This window comes from Cornus florida, unplaced genomic scaffold (genome assembly GCF_030987335.1).
Source record: "Cornus florida cultivar Cherokee Brave unplaced genomic scaffold, ASM3098733v1 CherokeeBrave_3.0.0_Hap2_Chr09, whole genome shotgun sequence".
Classification (NCBI taxonomy): Eukaryota; Viridiplantae; Streptophyta; class Magnoliopsida; order Cornales; family Cornaceae; genus Cornus; species Cornus florida.
This window is the reverse complement of record NW_026775579.1, coordinates 80247030-80269617: the sequence shown is the minus strand read 5'-3', so window position 1 is coordinate 80269617 and position 22588 is coordinate 80247030. Positions and strand designations below refer to the sequence as shown.

Here is a 22588-nt window from a genome sequence, read left to right as displayed (position 1 = left end):
CTATCAAGTTCCTTCATATAATAGTCAATTTTGATTTTTTATTATGATAGGTCACATGAGGAAAAATAGTTGTAATAGAAGGTAAGAGAGGAAAGGGAGACCAAAAATAAAATGTAATGAGGTTATTAAAAATGACTGTAAAAAGTTAAATATAGTACTAGGTGAAATGACATATAATAGAAAACTTTGGAGATAGAAATTCATGTGGCCGACCCCATTCATATGGAATTAAGACAACGATGACGATGACCTAGTTATTGGATTCCTATCTCCTTTCTCTTTCTTTATTGTCCTTGTAGTGCATACTTTCATTACCAGCTATGATAAGCCATTAATTGCGGTTATTAGCTTAGAAAATTGTTGAGTTTCTAGTTCTAGTTTCATTTAGAAGATTGAAGTTTTAATTTTTAACTGTTATATAAATTTTCGTTTTGGTGATTTTTGTTGTAAATTTTTAGAAGGTCTAATATTTAAGAATCAAACCTGGCAACAAAGAGTGGAGGTAAGGCTTTGGTTACTTATATTTATCTCAACACTTCCATGTAGCTCACTGCTACCCAGCCTTGTCGAAGGCGCACCCAAGCAGAACACTTGCACTTGTTGTGCGCCTTTAATAAGGAATATGAATACTTTAATAATAATTTAAATTTTTAATTGTGTAACATTTGAATTTAAATATCTCGAAATCGAGTAGTTTTGATGAGTTGTTTGTTGTTTTGAAATCCTCATTTGAAGATATAAAGATGGTTAAACATGACAAATTTTTTCCAAAATTTCTTTAGAGGATGAATTATTCGACATGAACAATGATTCTTGATGTATATGTAATTATTTTGTTTAATTCAATCAAAGTGAAAAATGAAATTTTAAATTAGACCATTTGTTATTAATATCTCCTAACAAACTCGACCCAGTGGAGTTTTTCGTCTATTCCTTCATTCTTACTTTTATTTCTTTTGTATTAATAATGTATAGATTTTCTGAAAAAATCTTAGTTTATAAAGTTCTAATTTTGAGATTTATTATTAACTTTATTTTAAAATATATAGATACATCTATTTATGAATATTGTTGGGCTTCCTCTGGTTGCAAAATTGAGTCCCGTATCTATTCCTATAATTATGAAACCCATATGAGATACAGAAGAATAGGCTTTTCTTCTTCTTCTTTTTCATCTTCTTCTTTTTTATTTATTTATTTATTTATTTTAAAATTACGTTGGCCAAGGGGTATTCATGAAGAGATTGGTCTTGGTTGATTGAAGGCCTGGACTTGGTTGTTTATTGGATTGGGCTTGATGCTTGTAATAATTCGTGTACTTTTCTCTTTTGGGCTGCTGGACATTTTTGGTAGGCCCATTTGTCCATATTCCTTTTTATTGTAATTTCAGACTTATTTACCCCCAAAAAAATTAAAAATTAAAAGTATCCATAGAGACAGAAAGGAATGGTTCTTCTTAATTTTATTGATCCAACTGTAGAGAAATAGAAAATAAATAAATGATGTATTTAACTTTTATTTTTTTTCTATTATTTACTCATTTTTATTATAGAATGAACATTGAAGACTACAAATGGCAATTTGAGGAGGCAAGATAGTATGGGTAGTAAGGGAATGTTAGGCCTCTTGTTGTATGTCTTTATTAGGTGTCTCATCAGCTTACGATACGAATATAAATGGAAAATGGATTTTATTATTATTATTATTATTTGTTTATTGATTTATTTTTGGGCTAACGACTTATATTGGTAAATGGGATCTTAATTTAGGGTGGGGAAGATGGAGAAAAAGATGTTGGACTTGGAAATACAAAAATGAATTGTGTCCGTGTTACTTGAGTAGTTGAATTACTTTATGTGTTCAGGAGTCCATGTTCGAGGGCCTTCTTATCTAACAACTAACCTTCTAACATTCTTGTTATTTATTTATTTTCAAAAATTTCCTAAAATATCTTCCATTCCTTTCCTTGTATTATTTTTAAAATAATAAAAAAATGACATGATTCACTCATAGTCAAATCAAATATGATATGCAAAGTCAAATTTTGATTATTAAGTAAGTTTTTTTTGTTTTCCTATTATTATTAGGTAAGTTTAGTAACCATGATTATATTTGTTAAATTGGTAAGGGTTGGTAATTAAAAATATTAAATTGGCTAATAGTAAAATATGATAGTCAAAATCTAGTGGTTGATTGTGGACCTTGGAGCCTTGGACACCACGTTTCACAAAAGGTTTCGAGGTTAGGTGACTTAGGTCTCTTGTTCAATTTATCCATAAAAGGAATGAAAAAAAAATAAAAAACAAAATGCCCTCTCATACCAAAAAAGACCACATCTAGTTACTGCAATTATGTGCCCTATCAAGGCAATATATATAAATATCTTTTTATACTTTATAATTGTACATTATTTTCACTTTATAATTGTACATTATTTCAGAGCAACAAATCTGTTTTGGTCATTGGTTATTCGTTATTTTATTTTTATTACAAGCCTAAGAAGTCAAATATAATACAAAAACTGAAGAAACCAAAACAAATCCCAATTCATTGAAAACTTGTTTATCTTCACACATGAGATTTCAAGATAAAGACAAAAAAAATAAAAAAATAAAAAAATACCTTATCTTATATTGTATGAGGTTAAATTGATCTTAATGTACATTTCTTTGACAATCCTTAGATGGATGGACTAAATCACACTAGTTCACACACGAGATTTCAAGATAAAGACCAATTTTATGTTATTTTATTTTTATTTAAAAAAAAAACCATAGCACCGTGCCTAAGGTATAGCAGACAAATTATACATGGATTGTATATGAGCTAAGATTTCAATTTTGAAGAGTAAAAAGCCCAAAAGAGTGTGTGTGTGTGTGTGTGTGTGTGTGTGTGTGGAATAGGGATTTTTATTTGGCGACCAAGAAAGGAAACAGAAACACAACTAGAAAAGAAAAGGAAATTCATATATATCTTAAGAAGAGCCTCTTCTTCATACGTTTTCGTTCCTCCACTCTCCTTCCGAAACTAACAGAAATTTATACATCTCACGCCCCCTTTCTCTCTCTATAACTGCCCTAATATCACACTCCATTCTCTCTCTAAACACCCCCCCCCCCCCCCCCCCCCCCTCTCTCTCTCTAGACTCCACAACTCCCCCTCGCCGTCGAAGTCTCGTCCCACAACAATTCTTTTCCTGGAATGATATAATATACATATATTTTATACATAAACACGCATACGAACACTCTTTGGCGGTTATTCGAGCGGTTAGGGTATGCTTGGATCGTATTACGGCTAACTACCTCGTCTGGCGTATTCATCAATCAAGGAGGTAGGGTTAGTTCTCTGTTTCAATATTGTTCTGGGTCAAGAATTTTCCTATTTGGGTATTGATTTTGTTCTGTTCAAACCCTAGGCGTCGGAACTCATGTTTTAGGGTTTATATCGCTTTACATTCTCATGGTTGTTACTCTCTGATTCTATTGCTCTCTAGGGTTTTTTGTTGGTCTGATTATTTGAACCGTTGTTTGGGAACAGAGCGATTTTCTTCACTTTTACACGACTTGTGAACTTTTCATGATATTGAACTCTAGTTTTTGGAGAATGAGGGTCCTCTGAGTGTGCTCTCTTCATCTGCAAATCCATCTTTTGTTGAAGATGGAGGCGTAGGGAAGCTATTCTTCTGATCTTCTTTGATTGTCTCGGATCAGGGTTGTGCCTCTTGTTCTTGCTCTTTGGCTTGTGTTAATCCTTACTCTTATTTTAATTAACCTAGAGAGGGCATGAACTCTAGTTTTGCTTGACAAGAGGAACTCATTAATTTCTTTTTAAAATCGATGGGCGCTTTTGGAAGGATTTGAAGTTTTTGATTAACGGATGTGGTTGGGCAATTGGTGTCAATTGTGAAGCAATATTAGGCCTTACTAGTTGTGCAGAGAAATAATATAATTTTGCTGGGGGAGTTTTAGGGAGAAAAGGAAGGCAAGTATACGTTTCTTTTTATATTTGATCATGTTAAATTCTCATGGAAAGAAGTGAACCCACACTAGTTCCAGAATGGTTGAGAAGTACTGGAAGTGTTACTGGGGGTGGCAATTCAGGCCACCATTTTGCAGCATCTTCTATGCACTCAGGTACAATTATTATGTCAAGTTTTGCTTAGTTGCAGTTGCCTATTCTTTTGTTTTGCACTATTTTGTTCTATAACTAGTTTTTAGCATCAATTTTGTGTTATTTGTTTTCTTGTAGATGATCATTCCTTGGGACACCCCACGAGAAATAGATCTTCTAGGAGCATAATTGATAGAGACACCCCTCGTTCTGCTTTTCTGGATCGAACCTCTTCTTCTAATTCTCGGCGTAGTTCAACTAGTAATGGTTCTACAAAGCATCCATACAGTAGTTTCACTCGAAGCCATCGGGATAAAAATCGTGACAAAGATAAAGAGAGGTCGGCTATTGGAGACCTCTGGGACAATGATTTGTCTGACCCATTAGGAAACATCTTAATTAGTAGGGGTGAGAAGGATACACTGAGGCGTTCCCGTTCAATGGTGTCCGGGAAACAGAGTGAGGTGTTGACTCGGAAAGCATTGAACTTAAAAAATGGCAGTAGCAACAATCACAATAGAGGCAATGATATGCCTTCTGGGGGCAGCATTGTTAGTGGCATCCAGAAAGCTGCATTTGAGAAGGATTTTCCTTCCCTCAGAACTGACGAGAAGCAAGAAGAACCTGATATAGGGAGAATTTTATCTCCTATTTTGAGCACAGCAGTCCAGAGTTTACCTATTGGTAGTTCAGGCTTGATTGGTGGTGAGGGATGGACCTCAGCTTTGGCAGAGGTGCCCAAGATAATTGGCAGCAATAGCACGGGGACATCATCTATTCAACAAAGTGCTTTTGCCACTCAATCTCCCGGGGCTTCAAGTGCTTTGGCTGGTCTTAACATGGCTGAGACATTGTCACAGGCTCCATCTCGAGCACGTACCACTCCCCAGGTAACCAGTCTCTTCTTCCTGTTTTGTTTGCATTTTAATACCCATGGCTGGCTGTTTGGTCTAACGGGTCATTTTTCTTTACTGCAGCTACCTGATAAGACACAACGGCTTGAGGAATTGGCTTTAAGGCAATGCAGGCAACTAATACCCATGACACCCTCCATGCCTAAAGCTTTGGTACGATGATTTCATTTGATGATATTTTTAGTGTGTTTATTTTTGAAATTTTTGGCTTTTGCTTGTTGGATTCTATAGATGGAAAGTTCAGTTTTGGTTAGTACATTTTTTTAACTTATTATTTAGGATTATATTCTCGTAACTTTTGTCATTCTTTATCTATATCCTTTCTAATAAATATCTACGTTGATTATCATAGGTAAAAGGCTCAATAGAGAACCTAAGACATTGAACTTTTGTGTTAGCTTTGTTCTCATAACTTTGTCTGGAACTACTCTCATATGAAACAGGGAGTCATAACTTTAGTTAGTGCTTCAACTGTTTTAGATGACTGAACTGTGAATAATGTTTTAAAAGAAGGGGTGTGTGTGTTCGCGCGCGCTTATTTTGGGTCGTTCAAGAATCAAGATGTTATATGGTTGGTCGGTAAGGTTCCGATTTTGACTAATGCTCAACAACTATTGTTTAATGAAAGTTGCGAGGTGGTTGCATTGGGTCATCTGACCATTATATCGTTTATGTAGGATATAAAGTTTGTTGTTGCTTTTGTTTATATTGTTTATATCATTGGATAGTCCTCTTTTCATAGGTGTTTTCATGTTCCCTTTTTTTTTTTTGTTTTTTTTTTGAACAATGAAGTCACCAAAATATTTTTCATGTTTGAAAAATATGCTGATGATATGGCAGAGGAGCATGCGTGGCATGTCAGTTTCATGTATTGACTAGTCATGAATTGGTGGCGTTGGGTGAAGTGCAGGCATGTTTGGCATGTTGGGGTTGGTTATATGAATATTGTTTTGTCAATTTGCTTTATTTAAGGGAATAATTTCAATCAAACCACACCTATAAAGCACCGACACGTGGGAATGGGCTGTCGTACCGGTGTCGGACACGTGTCTGACATGGACATGCAAGTCCGAGGCTCCGACATGTGTCCGACACCTCTGTAGAGGTGTCCTATTTTTTTTTTATCATTTTTTTCATGCTGGACATGGCAAAGGGCACGCCGACGACACGCATAGGACACGGGTTCAGATTTTTTGTCAAAAAAAAAAAAAAAAAAAAAAAAAAAAAATGATAAGGAGATATATACATGTATATGGTTGTGTGTATTCATGGAAAGACAGATTGAGGGAGGGAAAGATGGTGGAGATGAGAAAGTCTCTTCCAGGAGAAGAGAGAATTTGCCTTTTCAGACTTTTGGCCGATGAAAAGCTTTGAAAATAGGTTACTTGTTTGCGATCAATTCCTATTTGGAAGCATATGCTTCCCCTCTTCTGTCTCGTTCCCTAAAGATACTGACTTAAAAAAAGGTAATAAAAACCCCAGGGAAGAGAGAAGTGATAAGATTGCAATCTTATCTTTTAGAACCTGTTATAAGAATAATAATTCTACTTTTAGATACAAATATGTACTTCCTTTTTTTGGTTTATATTTTAAAGATGTTTGGGCCTATATTTTTCAAGAGAATAATGGGCTTAAAAGTTATATTTATTAAATATAAATTAAAAATTGAGTAAAAATAAATATATATATTATTATTTTATTGCCATATCCTTGCCGTGTCCGTGTCCATCTCCTGTTTTTTTTAAATTTGCTGTATCCGTGTCGTATCGTACCCATGTCCCGTATCCGTGTCGTATCGTACCCATGTCCCGTATCCGTGTCCGTGCTTCATAGAACCACACTATGATATCTTATTTTTACATTTTTTTTTTTTTTTGTTTTTTTGTTTTTTTTGTTTTTTGTTTTTTGTTTCTCCTGTAAGCCTTATTTTACTTTTTTTTTTTTTTTCCACTTCCCTGGAACCATTATTTTTACAATATCAACTTACGTTAATTTTGATTTTTCTCTTATACTAGCATTACTCTTCCTTAATAGTGCAGTTTTTGGTTTCCTTGAATTTGACTAAACCATATTAGTCGATTTTCTCTCATTTTATCTCATGTGGATGCTACTTCAACCATTCCATGAATGATATAATTTCTAATCTCATCCTTTCTCGTCTGACAACACATCCATCTTAATATTTACTTTTCAACAATCTCGTTTCAATTTATTTACTGTTTATAATCATCCAACATATTTTGCCACAAAGTATAGTTGGTCTAATAACCATTTACTCTAATTAATGCTTCTGATTTAATTTTAGAGGTATACAGGAAGTACTCAATATGTTAGAAGCACTGTTCTATTCATTTTATGAACATATAATTGACATTTTTAATCGTTCAACATTATTATTTATTTATTTATTTTGTCTCTTGACCTTTGTTTTTCACTATATACTACTTGTATTCCTATTTTTACTATATTTGCACTTCTATATTAAGTGCTAGTCCTACTAACTTTAAAACCTCTCAAGTAGAGCTTCTTTCCTTAGCTCTAATTTTAGCATTTATCCTACCTTTAGTTTCATTAACCAAAAAAATATTTTCAGAAAATATCATACACCATGAAGTTTCATTCTGCATATGCTTTTTTAATTATTGATAGTGATGGGGGATTAATGTTAATTCTTAATGTAAGCCCATAGCAATTATCATTTCATAATCTTTTCCCAAGACCCTTAAATCCTTACTCTTTATGTATTTAGTATGATTTAAAACTTATTTTCATCTTTCTTAACTTAACAGGTTCGTTTATATTTTCTCATCAGGTTATCTAATTCAAATGAATTTTAGTTTGCGTTGTGCTTATGATTTATTTTTTACTTATTAACTTCTTTCTTTGTATGTAACTTTCTTTCCTCTTTTTTTTTTTTTTTGGTCAAAATTTATAGCACTTCTTTTTTAGTTTTACTAGCTTTGATCAGAAAAGGATTATCATCCCATTACCAAGTTCCTTCAGATAATAGTCATCTTCATTTTTTTTTTTTTTTGAAAAAAAAAAAATTATGATAGGCCAGATGAGGAAAAGTAGTTGTAATAGAACGTGAGAGATAGAGAGAGCGACCAAAAATTACCAAGTTCCTTCTATCAACCTATGTTGTGACATTAAGTTATAGTCTTTTTTGTCTCACTATCTATTCTTGTATTTAGACAAATCAATTTGGCTTCTCACTATTGTTTAATTCACTTTTAATTGTTATTAAGTGTTCACCTCTTCTTCTTCTTCTTTTAAATGTTCTTCATATGATTCCCCGTGGATTCGCTTAGTCCTACTATGATTATGCAAGTGCAAATCCTTGTTTATGTCTATCTACTCCGGGCAATAGAATTTATATCATGTATTTTTAATTTCGCTTCGCTTATATCACATAATATTTTGTAGGTATGGTATATAACCTTTCTTCTAATTACTGTATCTACCAGCTCCATCTCTCAACTTGTGAATGTTCCTATAATACATGTGCTATTTTAAGTGTGGTATATTAGACCAGCTTATTTATCTTTGCTTATCAAAATAACACAAACCCTTACTCACTTTCTATGGATTCATGTGCCATGTGGCACCTATTGCCCATATCTTGAGAACACCCAGGAATTGATGCAATAAGCCACTTGTAGTGGATGCCCTAGCATTCTTGGCTATTTCTGGAAGTTGTGTTCATGGGTATGAGGGTTTTATGCTGGCTATCAGCTACCTAGTGCAACCCTAATCCTTTTTTCTTACTTATGGTTGGAGTATTCTTACATAGCACTAAACTTTATGACATGATGTCTTTATTCATTACATATAATTTATTGGGTACCCCACTTATGTAATATCAGCTACATGACCCAGATAGGAGTACAGATATAGGAGTACATTTTTTTATGCTGTCTTCTTTATATATAATTATATTTTTATACTTTTTTTTTTGGTTTGAAAAACATGCTTATAAGTGGTTCCTCTCTTTTTTCATCTCTCCTTGAGATGCCCCATCTCTCTCCCTACTCTGTACTTTATTTTGCCCACACCCACATGCATGTACGTATATATACACACTAAAAAAAGGCATAGCCTTCATCATTGAGTGGTTGTTCTGCAAAATTTGATTTCAAACTGATGAATATATATATGTACTATTATCAGTCATAGAAATCCTTTTGAGTTTCTAATTCTAGTTTTGTTTAGAATGATTGAAGTTGTAATTTTTAACTGTTATATGAATCACTGTTGGGGCGTCTTTGTATTGCTGAGTCAAATCTTTTTTCAGTATAAATAAAATAATATTAGCTAATCTAAAAAATTAGATGTAAATTTGTTATCAATTTAGGTAAATTTAGGCAGGGTAATAATTTTTTCCTGGTTCCTGGGTAGTTACCTCTAGACTGAATTGAAATTCCAATTAATAGACTGTTCTGCTTGTTAAAAGTGTGAGGTCTTTTATTTGTTATTTTGATTTAAGATCTGTAAAGCTAGATAATTCATTGATAATAGATTGTCAATATTGCACATCCATTAGAATGTCTATCTCTCTCTCTCTCTCTCTCTAGACACACACATTATGATTATGCATTCATTGCTTTTGTTCTGGTGATTGTACACGTTTTGCCATCACGAAACTTGCTAAATCAATTATAAAGAATATGTTGATGCTTGCACATCCATTTAAACTTCTCTCTCTCTCTCTGTATATATATATATATATATATGTATATATATGTATATGCATGTATATGTATGCATGTATTATGATTATGGATACGTTCATATCTGTTTTGGTGATAAGTGTTCTGTCATCAAGAATTTTGCTTCACAATTTCACAGAATATGTAGATGCTTAGTTAGCTTTTCTTGGTAACTGGATTGATCGGGATGTTCTTCCTTGTGTCCATTGAGATCTGATTTTTTCTTTTATTTCATTTATATATTTTGATTGGTCTTGGTTATTGATGCCGGTTAAATGCACGTATCAAAGTGTTGCGTTTACCTATTATAGGATACAAGACATATGTAAAGTGAGTCCAAAAATTGGGTACAGAATGTGGGCATGTTGAGCACACCTTCATAAATTTCACTTATTTTTATGATACTAGCATTAAATTAGTTGCAAAAGAAAAGAAGTCCTGAAAGAATATAGAAAATTAGAAGGCTTTATAAAGATTAAAGAATATGAATGCACTGGAGGTTAGTCTGAAAATGCAGTTTAAGTTGGGGAAGAATATCAATTTATTATTATTATTTTTTATCATATTATCCTGAATTTCCTTTTCTCTGTGTGGTAAATTGAGAGCCTCCAGAAGAAAGCTTTTGAGTTGCTCTGGTAGGTGATATCCTCATTCTATCGAATTTTTGCAACAGTTTTGGTGATCATTAACCTCTGTTGAGACTTGATAGGCCAGTTATACTTCAGAAACTGAAATTTTTATTTTGAAGCGCTCCAGTAGGTGCAATTTCCTCTTATTCTCCCTTTTTGTGTTTCCAACACTTCGGACAGTTGTGTCCTACTAAATCACTTACCGATACTGATGTTGTGTCTTATCAATTTGGTTACTCTGAGATAAACAGGATTTTTGGTAACATAGCTTCCATTTTTATTACTGCATTGCGGGTTTACAATATATGAATTTGATTCTGTTTTCTCACAAATCAGTTTGCCAACACAGTAAGATACCCTGTTTGATTTATAGTCTTTCTGAAGCTGTTGGATTCTGTCCATATTGAATTCGAGTTCTTTCCTTTCTTGAAGTTCCCAATTAAGACCTTTTGGTTGACCTTCATTAAGTGTAGATTACTTTACTACTCTGGAGAGGAGAGGGGCGAGTTGTGTGCCTATTCGTTGTACTTGCATCGACGAATTTATTGCTGTTACTTTGTGCTTTTTTGCCCATAATCTGAGACATTTCGTAAGCTTCTTGAGTGCTCCTCATTGTGTAACATTTGTATAACATTTGAAAACTTAAAAGTGAACTTGAGCTCAGTAACTCACATCATAACTCTCCATCCAGGTGGTAGGACTCATCTCATCTCTCCTCCACCCTGCCTTCCCAACACGGGAGTTCAATAGTTTGTGGTATTCATCCCCTGGCTCCCTTTGAGGTGAATTGCCTTTTACCTTTATTTCATCACTTTGTGGGACATATATATGTATATTTTATATTAAGGATTGAAAGGAAATACAGGTAAAATATTTTGGTTTGTTAGTGCCAAATGCCAACCAGAGAAGCATGGTATTTTTAGTGTAGATTAGCAAACTGGGTAATGTGGTCTTATTGCGAGCAAATGTGTGTTGGACGGCAGAATTATTAGCATACCATCTGTCACCATTCTACCACTACACCGTGATCAATAATTGTGGCTTAAACATTTTTTGCACCGTCTAAAAAGATGGTGATCCCGCCCCTCCTTTTATAACTATATTTTGAAAAAAATATTAACCAAGTTTAGAAGGTATACCTCTCTGCTGTATTTAAACCAGTGCATTTCCGGAAGTTAATTCAGTTGATTATGTATTCTTCTGGTTTGTTTGGTAGGAGGGATGAAATAATGGATGGAAGAGGCATCTCTAGCGAAGGGGGTGCCCTTCCATCGTTTTGATTGGTTGAGTGGAAGGAATGAAAGATGTGATATTTTTATTTTACCATTATACTCTCAATTGTTTAAATTAATACACTTATACGAGGGTGATAAAGATTATTATTATTATTATTTATTTAATTTTTCCAACATCTATTCATTCTTTATCTCTCCTCTTCCTCGCACTTTTGGATGGAAGCAAAATGGTTATTGGAAACCAGACAGAGGTAAAAAGAGAATAAAATCAATACGGATCATGAAGTGAGCCCTTAAAAGAAAGACCAAACGGATGTCACTTGGAGACATGGGCAGGGGCAATGCTAGTTCAATTGTCAGGGTAGGAAGATTCGACCAACCAATCTGGTCAACCTCTTTAGTCGGACATAAAGGAAAGGGCTGCCAAAGAATTAGGAAAAAAACAAGAGATACTGAAAGAGCTGCATCCCGAACATGGAAACAAGTTTTGGAGTTGATTCTTAAGATTCCATTTTCTTTCCTGTTGGAAAATGGTATACCGAAAAGAAAAGGAGGCCGCACTTAGGGCACACATCGAGGTTTGTGTGGGTGTGAGACTCTTTTTAGCGGAAGGAGCGCGCTCTAAACTCACTCACAACAGCTTTCAAAATAAAAGTGAATGGAAGAAAAGCTGGGAGCCTGAAGGGGTGCTTCATCCCTCCTCCCATCATTCCCCTCTTCCTCTCCCTTCTACCATCCCTCTTCCCATTCTTCCCCTCTTCCTCTCCCTTCTACCAAAAAATGGAAGCTTCTTCCATACCTTCCCCTTTCCTTCTCTCCATCCAAAGGTGGGCTTACTGTTGTATGCTTTAACGGAAGTTATAGTATCTCCATGGAAAGCTGTGAGGTTTATTAGCTCAAGTTAAGTGCTAATTGGGGTTCAAGGTTTTGCATTAATGGAATATCAAATATTGGAAAAGACGAGGGTCCACTTTAGATTATGAGGTGTCTCTCTTTAAGATTATGAAGTGGCTATCTATATTAACATTCAGATAAAATTAGATGAATGAGACCTGGTCAATATTCTGTTTCCTTAAGAAGGTTATTAGTAATAAATTGATTAAACAACACACTTTCCATAATGTCCCAGGATTGTATAATTTGTCATACAAAAAAGTATAAATCCCGTGGTGAGTTTTGTTGTGAACATGATGGTTAGAGATTTAATATTTAACTGATGACATACTGAACCTTCACGTTTTTCTCTCTTTTTGTTCTGCTTTCATATGCCATCTCTTCTAAAGTTCATTAGAATTATTTTCTGAGCCATGTGAAGTTTTCATGCTAAGCTCAATTAATTTACATGTCATTTACATGAGAATAAATGGTTCCCATGAAAATTGCATAAACATATAATGGATACTTAATAGCTAATATATATGTCTTTCAGGTTCTTAATTCTTCTGATAAATCAAAGCCCAAATCAGCAGCTAGAACCAATGATACAAATGTGGCTGCCAAGAGTGCGCAGCAGCAGACCCATTCGTCGCAGCTTGCTACTCAATCTCTTCGTGGTGAACATGTCAAATCTGATGCTCCAAAGACATCTGCTGGTGGGAAGTTCCTTGTTCTCAAACCTGTCTGGGAGAATGGTGTCTCTTCTACTGCAAAGGATGTATCTAGTCCGACTAGTAATAATGTCAGCAAAGAAGCAAATAGCCAGCTTGCTGTTGCTCCCTCTTCTCCATCTGCTCCTGTGAAGAGCCCAAAGCTTTCCTCTGTTGAACGGAAGGCGGCTACCTCAATTGCCACGTTGGAGAAGAAACCTACCCTCTCTCAGGCCCAGAGCCGGAGTGATTTTTTCAATCTCATGAGGAAGAAAACCTCAAAGAATGCGTCTTTCAACCTCACAGATTCAGGAACTTCTGCTTTATCTCCTACTGTAGAAAAATCTGGTGAAGTAGCCAAGGAAGTTAATGTTCCTGTTAGTCCTTGTGCTACTGAGAATGGTAGCAAGGTGACTAGCAATGGTGATACTCATGATGATGTTCAGACAATTTCTGATGTTGGGGAGAAGAATTTGTGCCTTAATGGATCAACATATCCATCTGAGGAGGAGGTCAGGTTTCTTCGTTCTCTTGGTTGGGAGGAAAATGCTGGAGAGGATGAAATTACGGAGGAGGAGATCAATGCATTCTTTCAGGAGGTAACCAATTCTAGCTTTGCCGTGTTAGAATCCATTAGGAATAATTGCCCCTATTCCATGCCAAAACTGTAGACAAAATTGTTGAAAACTCACTGTGAATCAAATTGGGGCAGAATTTGTTTGGATTTTCTCTCATTTGAGGTTTGAGGGTTTAGATGATAGTGGATTGATCTTCTGTGGAATATGTTCTTACTCTCTATATATCAATCTTCAAAAAATTGAACCTCTCAATGATCCAGATTAACAGGACTAAATTGTCTTCTTCTTTTGACTTCTGCTACTAATATAAATGCAACATTTGTGACTTCTGGTACCAAGAAAAATGCAATTTTACCCATTCTCATTTTTTGTTTATTTTCTTGTGTAGTGCATGAAAAAGAAGCCATCCTTGAAAGTGTGCCGAGGAATACAGCCAAAGCTTGCAATGCTGACTGAATCTCATGCAAGTGGTTCGAGCAGAGGTTCCACGGAGTTGAACTCTCACAAATCTGAGTCCGAAGCTTAATTTACTGATTTCTGTTCTTGAAAGATCCAAATTTTGTTGGCAGATGGTTTCTATATTTCTAATCTCTTTTGTTCAGATGGAATGCTGATGAGTGGGGTGTGAGAGATGTGGGGAGGTCTGGTGGGATTGTTTGCAGTTGAAAGATAGTAGAGTAAGTTAGAGGTGCCCCAGTTCTACCTCCCTAAAACTGTAATTTTTTATTCTCCAAGGCTGGTTAGGAGATGGTAGGTTAGGGCATATGTTGATCTGCTGCTGTGGATGATGCTGGCAAGTTGCATCTTTTGGTATATCTTGTCATTTTCTTCCCTTTCTTTTGGAGATCAATTCAAAAAAAAAAAAAAAAAAAAAAAAAAAAAAAAAAAATTGGTGTTTTGGGCAATTTTACGGGAAAAAAAGGAAATCTAGTTCTTTTTATTTTTATTTTTATTATGGGTCTCTTTTCCCCCTTCCATGCTAATTTCATGTTAATGCTCTCTCTCTCTCTCTATATATATATATCATTTTGATTCTTCGATGGCTCATACTGATACCTGAAAACGTTGATTTTACATAAATAAGAAGGGATGGATAAAATTCAGTTAATTTGATGTCAGTCGATGTGCATTGCTTCATTGTTAGAAGTGTTTAGCAGGTTGCTTTTCATTGTCTAGGGTGGATGAATATAATTGGTTTGGGTAAATAAATGCGTCTTCTTGCAAAAGCTCCTTTAGAGTCATGACCTGCTCAAACTGATTTGAGTTCATCATCATACCATATAACCTCTGTTGGTTGTGTTTATTAAGCTAGTGTGCTGTTATTTCCTATGTCCCGCCTTCACTCTCTGTTGGTTGTGGTGGCACTTACATCACAGAGTGTCTTCCCGTTGATCATTTTCTTCTTGGTTCTACTTCTTCATCCCTACAGAGGTAGGGCACCATGATGATTAGAGACGTAGCAAACTTTAGTGCACGAGGTGGGTTCAGATTATTTTTGTCACTGCGTTTTTTTTTTAAAAGAAATTTATCCCTCTAAAACAAATTTGGGCCCAAGTGAGTGGGGCCTGAACCACTTGCTGGCCCATTAAGGAATGGTAGCAATTAGGGAGGAGTACAATATGGTTGTACCGGCCCAAACATCTATGAAGGATTCAGCGTTGACCCATTAATGTGTGGAGTTGTGATGAAGCTTTTGTTTGTAAGGAAAGGAGACGAAATTTTCTGTGAATCAAACTTGACACATGAATCACACACTTGACCCAGGTCCAAGAGATAAACAAACACAATTTATGGGAGAAGTAGAGTAAAAGCTACAGTATATGGAAAAACAGCAGCCCCATAATATATTCACAAAGACTTTGACTTGTTCAAAAGCATGTGTCTTTGACTTGTTCAATTTCTTGAGAGCTTTCCATTGAAGACTAATTTACTAGCTTTTGATATCAACGGACTCATTCAAATATATTATTCTGCAATAATAAACGTCTCCATTATGAGAGGGAGATAAATTACAACACCTTAAGTTGAGCACAACTAAACTAATCGGACTCTAACCTAATTAATTTATTTGATCAACTCGAGGCTAACCCAACCAAATCAAGCCTAAATTGAACTTAAAAAAATTATAGAAAGTTTTATATAGTTGAAGTCGAGACAGCAATTAAAACTGATAAGTAGTGTCAGCAAAACAAATGAGATGATCAGTTAACTATGATTCTCTTGTAATTTTCAATTAAACAAATGACACTAGTTGTGTTAATTAATATTGTTGCTCAATTAATTAATTTGAATAAAATAGTGGCCTATACCAATTAGTTTTAGTTTTTTTTTTTTGGTACAAGTTGGAGTAAAGGACCCTACAGAGGTCTTCCCGTAGATCATTTTCTTTTTGGTTCTACTACTTCAACCCAACAGAGGTAGGGCACCATGATGATTAGAGACCAGGGGCGGAGCTAGGATTGCAAAGTAGGGAGGGCTAAAAATTATTAAAACCATGATTGCTTAGTGTGTCATTCATGCTCAAATACATAATTATTATGCATCAGTTATTCAATTAAACCCAATAATCTACAATCTTCTAACACATTTACACTTCCAAACTCTATCGTATTTTCACAGTCAAGAATTCACTAAAGTGTGCTTTATACAAGTATTAAAATAAACAACTATAAGAGTGCAAGATATATATGTTCCTTATTATTAAATTCACATTAGAAAGTAAGACCTATGTGCTCCGTTCTTGACTAGTTATTAATCTATTATATAGTAAATTACTTAATTTAACAAGAAATTATCAAGTCACCAACAAAGCCTTTTATTTATATATTTATTTTTTTACAAAAATAAAATTCAATATTTCACTGGATTAACAATAATAATCCATGATATCCATCCACCTATGCCTTAGTGCCTTAAACACGAAGAGTTTAGGTCTTCTTCTATAAATTGACAATGTGTTTGATTTATTGGGCTGAGCCCTATTATATTTTATTATGATTTATTTTGTGATTGGGCATGTCTTTGGCTTACAGGCTTGCTCATATTTAAGACTTGACCTTTGTAAAATTTATAACTCTTTTTATTTATAAAAATACAATGGATTAGGCTGGGTTGATAGGATAAGGAAGAGTAATACATGGGCTTATAGGAATAATAATATTAATTTTTTTTTTTCAATTGGACCTGAGCTATAGCCCAGGTTAGCCCATTACTAGTTCCTCCCTCGTTAGAGGCATGCATAACAGCAAACTTAATTAGTGCACGAGGTTCAGATTTAGGTGACCTTGCCTTTAGATATAGAAAGGTGGTTTTCTTGTTTCCAGTTACAATGGAGTATCTTTGTCATTGCGTTATTTTTTTAAAAAGAAATTTATCTAATTTGGGCCCAAGTGAGTGGGGCTACTGCGAGCAGCTTTTGTTTACTAGGAAAGGAGACGGAAATTTCTGCGAATCACACACTTGACCCAGGTGAAAAAGAAAAAGAAAGACACTTTATTAGGAGCATTTAATTCAAAACCTTTTAAGGTCACAATCCTCTCCGTCTCAGTCCTTTGTTACTTAACTTGCGTTGCTTCTCTTCGTTGTTTTGCCTTAATTTTTGGTGTGGTTTCGAGTGGTGTGTCTAGAGGTTTGTCTGCTTTGTTCTTCTCTTTGTGCAGCTTTGCTGTGGTTTAATGGGTTGGTTGTCAATGTTGTTTTGTAAGTGTCGTTCCGCTTGTTCTTATTGTCAGAAAAATAATAATAATAATTCTAATCCTTTAAAAAAGAAAATAAAGAGTAACTCTTAAAATCAAACCAATAATGATGTGATCATATGAAAATTGTTACTCTATAAATTCCCTAACAAACTACAATAGTTCCTTTTCACTCGTTACTTTCTTAAGAATTAATAGTTGGGTTTAATTTTAAAATTCTCTCTTACAGCCGTGTGTGTGTGTCTATATATATATATAATACGTCGACTATGTGACATGCTATCCCTCGCACCAACTGATTCAATTCCTGCATTGATTCTTATGATTTTTTTTTTTTTTTCCAGGGATTCTTATGATTGACCCATGCAAGTTAACCTTCTAAAGTAGAGGTTGAAAAATTAATTCTAAACCACCATTCTTTCAATGACGTCAAAATTGTGATCATAAACTAGGTTATTTAATGCGTCTTGTCCATTCATCCATTAAATATGAATTTATTGTGTCATCATATTTGACCATATTGTTCAAAACATTTATATTCCCACTTGCCCAAATTTTGAGGTTGAGTAAAAGCTATATGGAAACACTATGTCGTCATAAAGACTCCTGCTTTGATTAAGTCCAAGTCTAGCAAGACCCGCAATGACTACGAACACGAGACATCGGTACAATACGATATGGATACGGTGACACGATAAATTTTAAAAAAATAAAATATGAATACGGTGGAGATATGCTTATAAAATTATATATGTATATATATATATATATATTCAAAATATAATAACTAGAACCTTACACATTCATTTTCTTAATAGCAAACAGGTATATATAAATACAAAATTGCAAATAAAATAACAACAAATAACATGACCAATTTCAATAATTTCATCTCTATTATAAGAAAAACATAAACAAGACAAAACAGAAAATAAATGAAAAATAAAATTAATCCAAATTCCAAATGAAGATATACAGAAGAGATATAACTATAATGAGCTAAATATGTATATAAATAAACATATATACTTTCAGTCTTTCACAAAATCTTGTTCATGTAACTTAAAAAAAACAAAAAATGTCTTGTTCATGTAGAGAGATAATTGAAGAATAGGAGAGATTGAGAGAGGAAGTGAGAGAAAATAAAATTTCTGTGTAATACTCTGTTGTCTGTAGTTGTTTTTTTATTTTTTCAAAATTTTACTTTTAAACTTTTAAATTAGTAAATAACATTAGGTACCCTGTTTATCTTTTAAAAAAAAATTACAAAATATACCTCGCCGTGTCCTATATTTAAAAAAATTACAAAATATACCCTGTCGTGTCCCCTGCGTTTCCGAGCCGTGTCCATCCCGTGTCCTCTGCATGTCCGAGCCGTGTCTAATAAAAAATAATTTCTGGACACTTCACAAAAGTGTCGGACACGTGTTCGAGCCTCGGACACAGGTGTTAGTGTCTGAAAAGTGTCCAATACTGGTACGGGACCCCTGAAAAGAGTATCCATGCTTCATAGATGAAGGAAATGTCATTACAATTTCTTGAGAACTTCCATTGGAGACTAATTTACTAGCTTTTGATGTCAACGTACTCATTCAAATATATTATTCTGTAATAATAAACGTCTCCATAAATTACAACACCTTAAGTTTAGCATAATTAATTAAATCAATAAGACTCTAATTTAATCAATTTACATGATCAACTCGAGCCTAACCCAATCAAATCTAGCCTAAATTGAACTTAGAAAAATTATAGAAAGTTTCATACCTTTGAAGTCGAGACAGGAATTAAACTGATAAATCATGAGTGTGAGCAAAGCAAATGTTTGATCAGCTAACTATGATTCTCTTGTAATTTTCAATTAAACAAAAGATACTAGTTGTCCTAATTAATAGTGTTGCTCAATTAATTAATTTGAATAAAATATTGGCTTATACCAATTAGTTTTAGTTTTTTTTGGGTACAAGTTGGACTGAAGGACAAGTCCAAGTCTAAATTAAATGTAATGCAACAAGTACGTTGATTCGATTCCTTCGTAGGAGTATATGACTAATCAAAATTTACCTTGTTTAGTATTATTTACAAAAAAAAAATCAAAATTTACCTTGTTTAGTATTATTTATATAAAAATGTTATGATGAGGACTCATGTTTATAAATTTATTCATTAATTTCCTGAATCACGTCATCATTCAGTAAATTTAATGAATAAAAAATAAGAGTTCATTATACATACGTCATCATTCAATAAATTCAATGAATAAAAATACGTGCTCAATATGAACATGCTTCTTCCTAGCTTATTACTCTTACTTTTATATACTATTTCTCTTCGTATATAAATGGGGTCCATTAGTCCACTAGGTATATTGTCGTTATTGCCAATCAGTTGACTATATATATCCTAACATGCCAATCAGTTGCTTTTGCTACAACAAACTTATATTTGTCTGAACTTGCCAAGCAATTACCCTTGTGAAATATGTGGATATGATTCCTTCTTAGAACAAATCAAAATCGACATCTTTTGTAATATTCAGGATGGAGCCGATTAAGGACTAGGAGGGGCATGTGCCCCTTCTAGATTTTCTCCCCCTTTTATATTATATATATATTTTATAATAATATATATATTTTTAATAAAAATATAGGAAGTGTCCCCCTGAATTTTCTCATTCTTCGTAAAATTCTATATATGTTTCATATTTTTTTATCCTAAATTATTTATATTCTATATCTATAAATTAATTTCATTCCAAAAATATCATTATCTCTTTCTATATATATATATATATATATACTCATTAATATTAACTTATATACATGTAAATTATATTATAAATATATGGTATTGTATATAGTATTATAATGTGCCCCTCCTGAAATTTTTTTCTGGCTCTGTTTCAGGTAGTATTTAGACTATTCTTATATATATATATATATATATATATATATATATATATATTAGTTGGATTAATTATCAAGCATCATGTTGCTGATCTGCTCAAAACTCCTTCCAGGATAACCAGGACTCAGAACTGGTAAAAAATACTGAAGTAGTGGAATGGACCAATGTTCAAAATCAATTGAACAAATGGACTATCCCTCCAGTAAGTGCAAAAAGCATTTACAAAATCGGAATGCTTAATTTAGCTGATCTATGAACTATTAAGACCATGGAACAGACCATGCAATTAAGCACTAAGGATACAATAATTAAATTATTGTCTTCCCGTGACCTTCAGAGGCACATGCATAAATACAAGTATATCCATATAGGTTTACCAAATAAGAATATTGCAATATATATATGTATATAATAATAATATGCAATACTATGGATCGTAAGATTAAGAACAAGAGTACTTACAGAAAACTTTCTTTATTTAATTGTCCAAGCTAGTACAGAGAAATATTACAAAAGAGAGAATAGAAAATTGAAAGATACATTGAAGGGAAACATTGCCTTCTATTTATACATAAAATGGACTTGAAATTAATAATTTGAAGTCCGCATAGTGCATGGGATAGTGTGCTGGAATAATGCAGTCGGTCGGCCCACCACTAAGTGCTGTCTCCTTATCTGATGGAAAGTAGACATCTGATAAAGGAAATACTGTTGAATCAAAGACTTTGGGGAAAAGTTCTTTGGCTTCTTCTGTCGGCAGGATAAGAGGAATCTTTACTTTTTGGGTGGATTCATCTTGTCCTTCAAATGTCCTGTGAGCGAATCCCAATAATCTGCTATTGAAATCTCATCTTCGGAATTAAGATCTTCATTGGGATCTTGAGCATAACCTGCAAGACAAGAAAACTGATTTCCATCTTGACTGGTCTGGCTAGAGACTGATACCATGGATGCATCATCTCTTGCTGTAGGTGTAGAGGATTCAAAGGATTTAACAAATTTATTCCTCATAAAATCCATGCATTTAACCATTAAATCTGCTTCGGTAATTAATGGTTGTTGTTTTCTGATCATATCTTTAACAAGTTCAAACGGGTTAAAGATTTCAGGTTCTGGAATAGTTAACTTTGGAATCTTATCCATATATTCCATTGTTTTCTTTCTGATCTGATGGAGGAGGGCTTGGATAGGTTCCTGAGTCATGCCTGACCACCATCTGTAATAAAAGATCCTCTGGAGGACTGGTAACTTGTCAGTGGTATAACCACATTGGAAATCCCATTTCCAAATCCAAGGGATTCCAAATTCAGTAAAGAATAATAGGGTGGATTTCCCTACAGGAATATTATCCTGCCCTCGTAATTGAGGATGAAATTGTTGCCATGGCAAATATAATTTGCTGATTGATTCAGGCAACATATCCAGATCAGGGCTAAATATAGCCCACCAGGGTATAACCCAGTTTGGGAAATCAGTCTTAACTGATTGAGGACATATCTTGAAGAACCAAGAATGCCTATGCTTCGGATTTTGATAAAAGAACGAATATGTCCAGGCTGAGATATAATCCCAATAATTGTAACTGTGACCATAGGATATTTTCCTTGGCAAATTGGGATTTAATCCCCAGTCACTAGGCCGTATAAGCCTCTTAAAGATAGCTTTACTATAAGTAAGAGGACTATCTTTGGAATTCGGAAATTGCTTCGTGTGGTTGATTTCCACAGAGGAAGTTTCAGTAAGAATGGCTTCATAAATATATCTATGGCGACCATCCGGTGCAGCATATTGTTGAGTTTGGAAATATCTGGATTTTACTTCCCAAGGATCTGGCATCCATTGCTCATCTTGAGAATCCAGTACCAATGCTGTTTGAATATACCTTTGATTAGGTATCCATGGAGTTTCTTGTTCAAGAACCTCTTTCATGGTTGGTTTCTGTTGTTGTTGCTGGGTACTGCTGCTTCCTTTGGAAGGAGTTTTGAGCAGATCAGCAACATGTTCCAGATATGGAAACTGATCATCAGTTAGGGGTATAACCACCTTGGCCTTAGCCTTGTTTTTACCACGAGCCTTTGGAGTATGACCCCGGCCCTGCCCATGGGGGGGCTGATTCATGAACCCTGCAAAAATTCACGAGTTAAAAAATCAGGTAAAGAATTAGAACTGCCTTTAATGTATTAAATAGAAAAATCAAAAGCAGATAAATCAGCTTGCCAACC

General features: G+C 34.2%; 1 protein-coding gene across 1 annotated transcript; it reads left to right on the top strand.

Annotated features, from left to right (window-relative positions):
* Positions 1-2930: 2930 nt before the first annotated feature.
* LOC132274574 (uncharacterized) lies at positions 2931-14714 on the top strand. The gene is made up of 5 exons (XM_059775885.1): positions 2931-4136; positions 4252-5003; positions 5091-5180; positions 13030-13785; positions 14153-14714. Exons 1-5 carry the CDS (start codon positions 4028-4030, stop codon positions 14288-14290), a joined length of 1845 nt encoding a protein of 614 aa, XP_059631868.1. The 5' UTR covers positions 2931-4027; the 3' UTR covers positions 14291-14714.
* The last annotated feature ends 7874 nt before the right edge of the window (positions 14715-22588 follow it).